The 14,036-nt window shown below is 36.9% G+C and overlaps 1 protein-coding gene across 1 annotated transcript in view; it reads right to left on the reverse strand.

Annotated features, from left to right (window-relative positions):
- CCDC171 (coiled-coil domain containing 171) overlaps positions 1-14,036 on the reverse strand; it is a 151,859-nt gene that overhangs the window by 102,290 nt on the left and 35,533 nt on the right. The window contains exons 8-9 of the mRNA XM_050913494.1: positions 12,624-12,762; positions 4,206-4,308 (exon numbers count right to left, since the gene is read on the reverse strand). Coding sequence (XP_050769451.1) covers positions 4,206-4,308; positions 12,624-12,762 — 242 coding nt within the window. The remainder of the gene's footprint in view (positions 1-4,205; positions 4,309-12,623; positions 12,763-14,036) is intronic.

Below are 14,036 nucleotides of genomic sequence, written 5' to 3' on the forward strand. Positions count from 1 at the left end.
CTTCTGATCTGGTTGCCTTAATTAGGGACATATGAACAAGTTTGAGCATTCCAAAGCCCATAGTACAATGTGCTAAGAAAGCAAAACAACACTGTATTGATCAAGAGGTCACAAGATGTCAGCTGATATTAAATTTCTAAGAACAAACTATTCATTTTTTTCTGATATTACAGCAAAATACCAGGTTATTGACAGATTCTTCTTCTCAGCATTATTTATATTAGTATGCAGCATTTATAAACTTATTTTGTAACAAATTATAGTATCATCTTTTCCACAAGTCTTAACACGTTCTATAAGCAAAAGTAACTTTACCAACACTAATAGCATCCTTATTTTGCAAAAGAAGTGAGAAAATCTGTGGCATTTGAACTCCAGAGAGGCTAAAGAATCATAATTCCCAGCAGAACTAAATGATGATACAGGTGTTATCAGCTCTGAAAGGTCAGTGTCACTAAGCAATTTACCTAGGGTGCCTCATAAAGTCAAATCAGATACTAAACTCTAAGCCTTTTCTTTGGCTCTCCATAAAACTTTGTCAGCTAGAGGAGGTGCACTTACAGACTTGCAGGTTGTTTTTTTTTAAGAATCCTAAGGTTAGTGTTATCTAATAAGCATGATATTCTAATCAAAGCATTATACAAAAATGATAGATTTGTCCTGTACGCTATACATAATGCAGTAACACATGCACAAGTCAGAAAGTATTGCCAAAAGCCATTCTGCAAATTTTTTCAATTAATTACCCTCTTCTCTCCCAACCATTTGATAATGTCAGAAAACAGAGAGTACTATTCAGATTGGACACTAACTTTTCACTTTGACTTGCCAGCCAACTGTTAAGGTCGAAGTCACACCTAGTCAAACCAATGCAGGATTGCAAGACTGCTTTCAGTAACAGGAGCAAGATCTGCTCTACAGCGCACAAGTCAATTTAAAAAAAACGCATGTCCCAGCAACAGACTTCTGCTCTGTCCTGTCAGCCACTCCAGTGGACACCTATTTACCACAGTTTCTAAAGGTCTACAGAGTCAGGGAAAAGCAAAATCTTCTTAATGAGACTCCAGTGCCCTTAACCAAACCTCTGAGTCCTAGAGATGTCCCAAATAGCGACGTTACACTTAGAATCAACCTAAGAAGAATGCATAAAATCTGACCTTATGTGAGAAGTTCAGAATTTACATTTAAGAAAGAGACTAGTAACACCTTACTGTCATTTTTATCACTTAACCACAGCTATAGTTAAGGATGCACAGGGCTCCAGTCCTGTCTTCTCAATTACAAGAGCAACTTCTCACTACTACCCATTGTAGGAACATTTTGCAGTGATCCTGTTGCACAGAAAAAAAAAAAAAAAAAAGTACTATTCTTCCATCCTTCTAGCTCTAGAGAAGTTGTAACTCACAATGGTCATTCAGTTTAAAATAGTAATACCTATTAAGTCAATCTAGGGGTTGTCTTCCGTCCCATAGTTTTCATCAAGCTGTCTAAATAATGTATCTTCATTTCAAAAGTCCCAACCTGCAATGCTGTCACTGAAACATGCCTCTGAACTATCTTAATTTATATCATGTTTGCCAAAACCAGACTTTTCCAGTAAGCTTTCCATGCTGGCATTCCTTGCCTTTGCTGCAACCCTATTTTCTAGGCAGCCCAGACTGCCAACAGAAATACCAGATTCCACCTTCCTGCACTAGCTGAAAAACAAGCCTATGGCTTTAATACTGGCCAAGTGTTGTCTGTCTTCAAACAACTATGCAGGAGACATGCAACATAATTCAAATGGCACTCTCTTGATGGAGAGGCCCTACTTCAGCACTGAGGAAAAGAAAAAAAAAACAATACTTGAAGCATTTGCCCAGTATCACCTAAGAGTTTGGGGGAAGAATTTTGGGAAAATGCCAGGTTCAACAGGAGTCTGACAGGAGGTATACAAGTGAGTAAACTCTTAAACCTGCTGCTTCAGACTTTCTACTAATGGTACTGGGCCTGGCTAGGATAGAGTTCATTTTCTTCGTAGTGGCTCATATGGTGCTGTGTTTTAGATTTTTGACCAAAACAGTACTGGTGGCCTGCGTTAAATGGTGACACTAACTCACAGCAGCTAACGCTCTTAGCACTTTATATGCAGTTCACTTTTTTCCCAGATTACTACAACCACAACTTTTTTTTTTTCCTGAAATGAAGACAAACTTCCCTGAGCACAAACCCTGTTGCTGAATAACTGCAAAATATGATAAACTGAACAGGAACAAACTGAAATCACGCAAATTGCCCAACAAGAGTAACAATGCTGTGGAAAACTTACAAAGGTCACTTAAAAAGGAGAAGACATGGATTTATGCTTGTTATTTTGGAATGTATAATGAAAAAGATAACTTTTTAAAACACTTCGGTTTTTAATCTTAAAAATATAAAGTCTTCTCTTCTTTTTCCTGTATAGCCCAATAATCACAGCCCAATCAGCACCTAAATGAAGGGGCTGGACCTTTAATATTAACAGATTTTTAAGTAGAACTCTCAACCACTTGAGTTCAAAGTTAGAAACAAAAACGAGAAAGAAAGACTGCCCAGCCAGCTGTGGCTCATCTAGCCCCTCATCTGCTAATTAGACTACAAAGATTTATTTAAGATTTTTACTTTTATTGGCACCTAGGCATTCCCATTTCAAATATGATCAAACTTTTTTTTGAAAATTTAAAGAAATACTGTTACATAATAAATTCATAAGTACAACACAGTAAGGCAATAGCATTAAAAATTTAAGTTTCACACTTAGAAGCATAGTAAATATGTAAAACAAATGTCTTAGTCAATGTCCATTTTAATATTAGCCATAAAGACTCAATCCACACCAGAGCTAAATTTGACTTTCTGCCTCAACTGAGCCTCTGCAGAGATGCTGAAGCTTAAAAAAAAAGATCTCTTTAAATAAGATCTTTCAAAGTTTACCTTAAACAAAGCAAATTAATACTGAAGTTACTGTTACTGAATCCCTAATGTTATAGAAACAGGTCAAAGCTGTTCTCTGCAAGGTTTACCACTAGGGAGAACACAAAACCTACCCAAAAGACAATTACTGCTTTGGAAACTGCACTTTGGCAGCAGCATCCAGCTCGCCCCAGAATTGCCGAAGCCCCTCTGGGCACGTGGAACTTCGCAAGATTGAAGGAAAACATACAGTTTTGAAGAGCTTTTTGGTCTGACGTATCTACAGCTCATGTGAGTTCCTTTATTCAATTTTAACAGTACCAGGCCATAAAACAAAAAAATCTTTTTGTGAAGATACAAAAAATTGCATCTTCATTTAAAGGTGTTATACGACCCATTTATGTCTACTGTTGCTAGAAAATGCGGAAACATTTCAACACAATTTACATAAAATAAACCCATTTGCTCTTTAAGCAACATTTTGCCTGTTTTCTTCCAGTTTACGTGCATTCTAAGTTGGAAGCATTTTGTGTCTAGTATGTGATTTTCTAACAGGAACCACATAGAGAAAACTTTTACAGATAGTTTTAAATGAAGATTTTTAAAAGTGTACTATTTTCACCTTTAAAAAAATTACTGGCTTTGATGTTAAAGTTCAGCTTGTTTATGTTAGTCACTATTTCAAATGTTTAAGCACGCAGGAGTTTGTTGAGTTTGATACAATAATTACGTATAAAGCTAGGTAGCAGAGTGACAACCACTGACTTACAATTAATTTTAATGAAAACAGAGAAATATTTGTTCTGTATTAGATTAAATGAATGAATACAGTACTAGTCCACAACCAACAGTAAAAAGTATTGTGTTATATCATGTGTCCTACACAACCTTTTTGAATATATGACCTTTAAGTTGCTGAAGGTTGCCTCAGAATTTGGCTCAGTTCAGGCAAAACATCTGTTCCCTTTGCAGGTATACTGTAAGGACTTTTTTCTCAGTTGGATTTAGAGCACAGCAAGTGAGCCCTTTTCTGACCGATCATATACACCCCAGCATTTGTAAATCAAGCTCTGGGCTGACAACAGCAGGTCTACATTCCGTCACCCTTTCTCAGCTAGCAAGGCCATTTGACTGCTGTGAGAACTGCTCTTATCATGTCATCAAATCAAAGCATGTTGAGAAGAGGGAATGCAAGAGGCATCTGCAGAATTCCCACAATGTAGTGACTTTGGAACACTGACAGATGCATCTGTCATTTTATACCTTCAACTAACCTGCTGTCCGCTGGCCTGACATAGCAAAGCTGTCCAAGAGTAACTCCAGCTCTCTCATGTTGTTTTCATACGTCTCTGTTAGAAAGACCTGGTGTTTCTTGGCCTTTATTTGACAGGAGATACAGACAAGACAAGAGGGGAAAAAAAGAAACCCATTAAAATAGTAAACAGAAGAAATACAGATCACAATGGTATTTTTGTTCCCCTTTAAATTCCTGATATATTTCTTATTACTCCTTTTCTTGAGCCAAGAGACCTAACATGACATCACAAATAAGTAACACAGAACCCTGAAACATACTTAAAATAGAACTAAAAGCTTCAGGTAGTCAAAAGAAAAAATCGTTGTACTAAAACCTACTCTTGATCTTCTTCTGCTTTAAAAATATCTTAATGAACATGAATTAACTGCTGCCCATTTATGCAAGCAATGAAATCTATTGTTACACCCTACAAGGGCATCCAGAAAGACACCAAACTACTGGCAGACAGGCTAGAAATTCATGATTTGGCACTCAGTCAAATCCCACACCTATTCTCATTGCAAACCTGCCTACTTTAATTGTTACTATCTTCCATGCTTGATAGTGATTTCTTCAATATCAAAAACTCCTCCTTATGCATGGAATATAAAGCAGCTGAGTCCTTCAGCTCTTATCACTGAATTTTCTTAAAGAAAGCTGTTCACTAAGCGCAGCCTATTGTTCAAATCAAGACACTGGCTTTATTCGGAGGGCAGAAAGGTATCAGAGCAGATTTTTTGATCACTACAATAGAAAGACTATATCAAATCATTCCTTCAATTTATATCTGATATTAAAACTTGCAATTTTCAAAGACATGCATCCGTAATTCCAGACACGACCAAGGTCCTCTTGGGCATATGCAGTTCCAACTTCTCAAATGTACAATTTTAGCAGCTAACTGACAAAAAAGTAATACATCTCAGCAGTTTAGAAAACAAAAAAAACCCCACCACCCCCAACAACCCCTCCCCCGCAAATCAAGAGGAAACTAGTTTTAAATAACTTCACAATTTTCCTATGACAAAGGTTATGCTCAAAGATGTGTCATTACTTTTAATTACTCAATTTATTTTTATTCTAAATTCTAACACCTATTTTAGTAATTTCCATTTCTACTTGTTGATGGAAGGTTACCCTTTTTGTATTGAGAAAAATCCTACTGTTTTCTATCGTATCTGTAAACTATTGCTTTAGTTATGCTTCACTGCATGTGTAAGGATCCAGTCAATTTCTCAAGTGTGGGAAACATCCTCCCCAGGAAAACTGCTACATACTGGTAGCATATAACTGTCAGGCTAAAAAAACCAAGAAATGCATTTAATTCTCAGCAGTGTTCTTCACTATTCAGTTTAAATATTTTATAAATTTGCTTTACTCTTTCAATTTTAATTATATGTACTGTATATCAACTAATATATTATTCATATGTGTATTTCAATGTTATGTCCCCTGTAGCATTTACACGCCTTTCCTTGTGTAAGAGTTTGTACTACACTTCATAAAGAATTTCCAAACCACTTCTATATATTCAGAAATAACTAAGTTTTAATTCTTACTCTATAAAATTATCTGTATAAATAGAGCTTTTAATTGCTGAGCTCCAGTAAAAATATTTTATGGGATGCAAACACATTAAAATAATTTACTCTCATGTACTGATATAATCTCAAAGACCTCACATATTACAAATAAGAAAATACAACAATATGATCAGCATCACAATAAAATACTCTTTTTACATACACCACTCCAGCATAGACAAGGTCAGACTAAATCTCCCCAGAAAAACGTTTTCCCATGGAAAAGTCAAATGTGAGAATTTTTTTCCATCTCCTCATCCAATTTTTTCATTTGGTTTAGTTAATTTACCACCATTTAGTCAGTATATTCCAGTCTATTCAGCCTTCACCACTTCTCTGTGCTTTACTTGCTAACTGCATCTACACTCCCTAAGCCAATTTCAGTCTCTTTTTCAACAGCAATAAAGATCAAAAGCAAATTCCTTAGACTAGCCAGTTTCTCTACATTTCAGCTGCAAAGTACTTAGTATCTTTTCTTTCTAACTCCCATTTTCAATCACTGTCGCCATTATCAGAAATTGAAGAAAAATACTGTAAACTACAGTGCTGGAAATCTAGGCACAGGTTAAGAGTCCAAAAGGGTCTGAACATATCGATCTACTTTCTTATGTCTCACTGACAGGTATCTAATAAGAATATGTAGAGTCATAAAATCATGGAAAAATTTAAGCTGACAGGATCTCTGGAGGTCACCTGGTCCCACGCCCCACTCAAAGCACGGCCATGCTTGAAGTCAGGTTAGGTTGCTGAGAGCCTTGTCCAGTCAAATTCTGAGTATCCTCAAGGATGGAGTTTCAACAACCCCTCCAGGCAACCGGCTCCAATCTCTCACAATCCTCACTGTGAAGTTTCTTCTCCCCTTACAGGTAATTAGAATTTCCCTTTCTAAAACTTCTGTTTTCTCTCATACTTTCACTGCACAGTTCTAAGGAGAGTGTAGCTCCGTCTTCTCCAGAAGCACCCATTTGATAGTTCATGGCAGTAGCTATAACTCCCTTAGTTTTCTTTTCTTCAGTCTGAACAACCACAGCAAGTATACATAACTCTACTTTGAAAAGGAAAATGGAGTCTACAAGTGTAGAAGTCAAACATAATCAACTGCAGCTGCTGAAAGATACCTTCTGCCAGATGCAACTATTCCAGGAGATGAGATTACTTCCCTCTCAGCAACTCCATCCATCATCGTATTTGTGTTAGAGGATGCCACTCCTCTAGAACTACGGGAAAGGTACTGGTGTGAGTGTTCCCTAGATTACTTCAAAAGGGAAATCAAGTGACAAAGTGCTAAAGCATTTACTTAAAGAGACTTTGCTTCCCAGACCACATTAGTAGAAACAGGTGAAAGAACACTTGTAAAGTAAGCCTTCTGTTGACTTGGCTTGAATTCCAGCACATTGGGATGGACCATTCTTGACTCTGGAGGTGATCCTTAAAAATGACCTTGAAAATCAAAGGCAGCAGGAGGCCTGTATGGATGCACAAGGAGCTCCTGACTAAATTCAAGTATTAATAGGAAGCATAAAGGAGCTGGAACCAGGCATAGGTGACCTGGAAGAAATATAGATGCTGCCCAGGCATGGAGGGATATGCTTAGGAAAGCCAAAATCCACCTGAAGTTGAATCTGGCAAGGGACGTGAAGGGCAACAGAAAAGGCTTCCTGAAGTACATCACCAGCAAAAGGAAGACTAGGCAAAATGTGGGCCCACTGCTGAATGGGGCAGGGTATTTGGTGACTGGGACACAGAAAAGGCCTTCTCAATGCCTTTTCCACCTCAGTCTTTACTGGTAGAACCTGCCTTCAGGAATCCCAGGTCCCTGAGATCAGTGGTAAAGTCTTCTTGTGAAGTTTGCATGAACACTTGAGAATTTAAAATTCTCAAAATATATTAGGAGTATTTCCTATACCCCCCAAACACAATTCCCTCCCTCACAAAATATTCAGAATAGGAGGCTAGAAACCAAACAATATGGGAGCAAAGTCATACTTTCTGAACCCAGAATATATGCTGAATTGTAGCATATACAATGCTTCCCCAAGTCAAACTTCATATCCTTAAGGCAGCTCCTATTATCACAAAACATTCCTTGAGGACAAAAGAATTCTTGGTAGAAAAATGTGTTTGGCCACATATTTACTTACCCATCAATTTTAAAACACAGCCACACTTTTAAAGAAATTAAACAGAAGCCAAGCATTTTTCATTACAAGTACTGTAGGCTCCAACCAGGAGAAAATCTTTTTTCCAAATGCTTTGTATCCTTATCTCTAAGGATAACCAGAATTATTAGGAAAACCTACTACTTATAAAAATTATTCCACCCACTGTCAGAATTATGCTTATTTTCCAGAAGTAGGGTATTTGCATTTATCTGGGCAATTCCCTACTACCTTGGTTGCAGAGATATTTCCCTTAACCACCAGTATTAGATTCTGGTACCATTCCATCACCTGTTCCAGGACAGAAATGAAGTCCCATTGATTTTTCAGCATTTTCCAAAAGCCAGCATTGAATAAAATAAATGCAAACTCTACACACTTCCAGAATAGCCCACATGACCTCATGCTGCAAATGTGCATCTGTATCTCAAGTTCAATAACGTTTAAAAAATAAACATGTAGGCAGGAATTTGAGGCCTTTTCAAAATTAACTTATCAAAACCAGTAGTATTATGCAGGGAACTGGAGCCCAGTCCTGCAACAAACTGCCATTATTCTGAAAGGAATTTTCTCTACTTTGTGTACAGTTACAGGGATTTTCCTGGGTGGCTCTCTTGCACATGGACTAATTCACCCACCTGGTCTGCAGTGCAAATCCCATCTGATGATGGCAGAGCAAGTGCCAAAGCCAGAACTATCCACACAGCCACCAAAAAGCAGTATGTTCAGATACTCCTTGGAAAGCATTTGGGTAAATTCTTTACAAAAGCATCAGAATGTTCACTAGGCATGACCTTGGGGGAACCAAATCAAAGCGTTTATAGAAACAGGCTCCAAATGACTGCTCCACAGTTAACAAAAAATGGGTTTTACTTGAGTGATGTTCTGTAGAGCAGAATAGTGGCACAAATTTTAAGCAACCAAGCATAAACTGCAGTATAAAAAACAAAACAAAACCCTCACTGACAATCTCCCTCCTTAGGCTACTATTTATTATTGCTGAAGTTATCTAACTATTGAATACTTAATAGAGGTTTTTTTATTTTCTTACATTAGCTAGATTTTTCCGAAGTCTATAGAGGCGTCTTTAAAAAGTGTCTAGCCATGTGTAAATTAAATACAATTTCTCAAGAAATTTAGTGTCTCAGTTTTACTCACCTGAAATAAAATTAACAAAAAATGCTCAAGTTTTATGTGGAACTATTCTAGTCCCCTAAAGAGAGATTTGTAACAATCTTTTGGTGGGTATCTCTTTGGTTTTGGGGTTTTTTTTACTCAGGGAAAATTTTTCAAAAACCGGCAACTTTAAAAGCATTTTTTAGATGCCTGTGTTCAAACACTGGGACATCACAGCTTGAGTGACCTCTCCACTTCCAGAATAAATTACAAAATTGGTTTCTTTGTAGAAGATCATTTAAGCATATGCTTCGGACTGATTGGTCTTCTTAAAGTAGGACAATAACAGAAGTAGCATTTGGGTAGGAACACTCCACCCCTGAGTTAAGGCGTGTAAAACAAGACTCAAGGTAACATAACATTTAACAATCATTAGCACAAAATTAATGAAGGCTGTGTCTCATTTTTTTTAAATTGAAAGAAAAAGCTCTGTTCACAATGAATCATCTAGATGAGATTTACATCTTTGCCATTGAGTACCAGATTCTACTCCATAGAATTTGTAGAACAGAATCATAATCTTCAGAGTGTTTCATTGTTCAGTCAATACTCAAGACACTTCTGTTAAAGAACAATGGTTAATGCCTATGTCCAGGAACTAGATTCTCAAACACTTCTGTTCTAACTTTCAGCTTACAATAACCTACAAGTCTATTACAGACAGCCGAGATGTAAACAGTGCATTACTGCATGCATGGCTGTTAAGAGAAAGATTTATATGCCACACAGAAAAAGACAGGCTCTGGGTGTAATCTATTACACTACGTATACACTAATTATGCTACTCCTAATAGCATCTATACAAAGGGCAGGAAATGCATACACAGTTCTTCCAAATTAAAGGAATTTATACTAAAATACACTATTTTTCATTACTTCAATTTCCTAATATGCATTCTGGTGAACTGGCAAGTTCCTCAAATTTCAATATACATTTCTCATAAAATAAAGGTTCAATGTCTCCCGCTTGTCCGGTACTAAGAATTAAAGATCATCCACTACTAGGTGCCAGAAATGTAAATATCCTGAGTAACTTTTAAAACTATTAAAGATACTTCTTACTCTTTCTATGGGGCAGGAATACAGCTGGGGCTGTTTCAATTTAAAACAAGTTCTGAATCACAATGGCCACTCTTCCAAATTCCTATTCTTCAAGCTAAAAATTTCTAAAAACTCTAGCTGGAAATAATGACAAGCTTGAGACCAATTTCCTCAGAAAAACATAATGGAAATCTTGAGAGCCTGCTCATGCTGAACATTCATAAGCAGTTTTGTTTGATACCAACAGATCCTATCACATTTGATCCATGCAAATTTCTGGCAAACTTCTGCCACATGCTGATATTTAAAATTAAAAGCAGCATAACTACTTTACTATACATTCAACTGAGCCATTAAAAAAAAAAAGAAGGTTCTTTTTCATATAAAGTTTCCAAAGAATGTATTTCATCCCTGCATTAAGTCTGCTTCTCTAAAAGCAAAGAGCCTTCACTGGTTTGGTTATATTTCCCAAATATTTTACATACAAAAACATTAACTTGTATTATAGCAGTACAGTAAGAAACCAATATAAGATTATCAGACTGGAGTGGAAAGAACGTATTCAGGATGTCTAACAATAGTATAAAACGTAAGAAAGTAATGAATAGATCCAGAAAGGGGAAATGAAGGGAAGAGAACACACTGACATTTTCACACAATTTTAGTACGAGTATAGGGAAGCCTAATAACAGTATATGAAATGTTATCTATACTTAATTTCTGCTAGAGTCTTCTGCTTTTTCATTTTGGGAAGAAAAATAACAAAAAGCTGTCCAGACTGAGTAAACAAGACCACACACAGGCACTCCTCCTTCCCAAACAAATACAAAAGTCTTCAGGAAAAATACAAAGCCATCCAAGGTGATAAAAATCTAATCCCATAGGGGACCACTAATACAACTCCTCAGAAAATGAATATTTTTATTACCTGTTCAAGACAGTCTTGTGGTTTGAAGTCATTCCAGTAAAACAATTAAAATAACCAGCTCTATGAATAAGATAGTTCTTTTAACTGAGACAATCTATTCTGCTTTTTACCTTTCAGTAATGTAATGTTCGTTTTGAGTACACCATTTAATACTGTTGCCATTACCAGAACCCTTGATCATCAACAGAATTTTGTCCTGAATTCTTGTCAGGTATAACATACATTTTACTAAGGAACACAAAACGAAAAGGAAAACTTGTGCCACAGCTATAGCTAGCAAGTGCTCAAGGTTCTTAGTAGAAATTTTTCAGCTTGGAATTGTATTTTGTATTAATAAATAGCAATCACTACTGACTGTAGTTAGGGGAGACAGTTGTTTTTGTCTCTTTGTATTCCTTTTGTGTCTGATAAGATGATTTTTTCAGATTAACTAGGCCAGCAAATGCCTTTTAATACATTAACACTTGCATGGAAGAAGCTGTGATTTTCACAGAAGGAAGAGGGGGTATTGATTTTATTTTTCTTCAATTTATTAGTTACCAATCTGTCTGGGAAGTGGATAACCCTAAGACAATGTATGAAGTAACTCCATCAACTGAACAGAAGACACCAACAAGTCTGAAGATCCTCTAATGCAGGTCTCTGCTCCTGCTCACTGGTTAGCACAATGCCTGTCAGCAGCACGGAACAGACCACATTTACCCTCCATACTCACAGCTCCAAGAGAGAGAAAGAGGAGAAATTTGCAAGCCAGTATCAAAAAAAGTTTACATTGGCTAAGTATAGAAATACTGCAAATGCTACTACACAATGGAAGGAGAGGTTTTCTAGATATCCTAAGATCTTTGCTTTGTCCCTGCTGCTATGCAACAGGATGGCAAAATTGTTATTCAAAGTTGAGGTGGACAGAGACAGTGGGAAGGCCTCAACTGGTCATATAAAAGGAGAAAGATAGCAGAAAATAATCCAGTAAAATACATCCAACATGCCAAATCCACACCAAAACAAAAGAAAACCCGTCTGCTTTGTCACCTTCAAACAAGCAATTTTCAAGCAATTTTTACAGTCAAATGCTTGCACTAAAAACAAAATGTTATGTGAAACAGAAATAAACAATGGAAGCTAATAAAGCTTGGAGAAGAAAAAGGTTGGGTAGAAAGACAGAACAATCTCCACAAGGAATCATAATCCATATCTACAAATTGCCTTCTTCACTAGGAATGCAAACACAAGTTACTCTTTACTCATAGCCATACTTTTAAATAGTTGTTTTCTGCAAATAACTCTTCTGTTAAATACATGGTATATCACTTCAAATATATTTTCTAATTAGCTTCTCCAGTGTATTAGCTATATTTACTCATGTTTTACAAAATGAAGTAACATAAGTAAAATCAGAGTAACACAACAGCAGAGTTCTTCCACAGCTCAGCACAGCAAATGCAGATTATGTTCACAGTATGTTTAAAAAACCCTGAACAATGAGTGCCACGGGCCCTTTGTCTTACCATTGCAAGTTCCTTCTGTAATTCACTGCAGGTTTTTTCATTATTCCCTATTCTCTCAGAGAGGTCTTTAATTACCTTCTTCTTTTCCTCAATCTTCTCATTCATTTGCTTGCTTGTGGAGAAACACTCTCTTTGTAATCTGGAAAGTTTCAGCATTAAAACATTTTTATCAAAAATACTTTTGTCAATTATACTATATGCTTTTAAAGATAATCGATGGATATGGCACATAACATGTTAGCACATCATATGGCTTCTGAAGTTCCCTTTTTTTTTTTTAACTGAAGAAAGTTATATATTCCTTCTAAGAAAGGCTTTTCAAGAAGTCGTTATGTTCTTTTCAGTTACCAATGCTTGTGTTAGGCTTCCAGCCATAATTTCATTTGGTCAGTTGGATATGGCCTCCAAATTACATATAATAAACAGAATTCATCATATTTTAATTAACACAGTAGCTCTCTTTAGAAAGACTATGTCACATCTTGCATAATCAACCCTGATTTCAAGTACAAAGCTTGTTCCTAAAGTTTCCACATACCCGACTATATACTACGCAGAATGGTATGACTTCAAATTTTTCCACCAGCAGACTATTCCCAAAATTTCAAACAGTTCTTGTACTGTATCAGTCCTCCTGGTACTCAGGAAAACATATACAAAGAGCCTGGCGTGGCTAAACAGGCAACTCATGAGAAAGTTACAAAGCCAAACACCACCATACAGGAGACAGAACCAGCGACAGGAATCCAATGAAGAATTTAGAAAGACTGCCTGAGTATGTAGGCATGGTGTTGGGAAAGCCAAAAGCACACCTCAAATTGATGTTTGCAAATGATGACAAAGATACCAAGAAGAGATTTTACCACTACATTAAGGTAGGAAGGAAAACATGGACCTGTTTCTACACAGACCAGGTAATTCATCAACAGCGGACACAGAGAAGGTCACCACGCTCAATGCCTTTTTTGCCTCAGTCTTCCTTGATAAGGTCTCCCAAGCCTCTGTGATCAGTAAAAGGGCTCAAAGAGGAGAACAATTGCTAGCAGTAAGTGAGGATTCAGTCCAGGATTACTTGCAAGAACTCAACTCATCGAAATTGAAGAGGCCAGCTCACCTACACTCAAAGGTTCTGACAAAGCTGGCCAATGTCACAGCGAGGCTGCTCATTATCATCTTTGAAAGGTCACAGAGATTGGGGGAGGTGCCTGGCAAATGGAGAAAGGCAAATGTCACACCTATATTCAGAAAAGGGCAAAAGGACAAGCCAAGGAACTATAGACCAGTTAGCTTCATTTCAGTCCCAGGAAGGTCATGAAGCAAGCCCTCTTGGAACAAATTTCTGGGCTCATGAAAGAGAAAAAGGTGACTGAGAACAGTCAGCGAGGATTTACCAAGGCTAAATTATGTCTGGCC

This window comes from Gymnogyps californianus, chromosome Z (genome assembly GCF_018139145.2).
Source record: "Gymnogyps californianus isolate 813 chromosome Z, ASM1813914v2, whole genome shotgun sequence".
Taxonomy (NCBI): domain Eukaryota; kingdom Metazoa; phylum Chordata; class Aves; order Accipitriformes; family Cathartidae; genus Gymnogyps; species Gymnogyps californianus.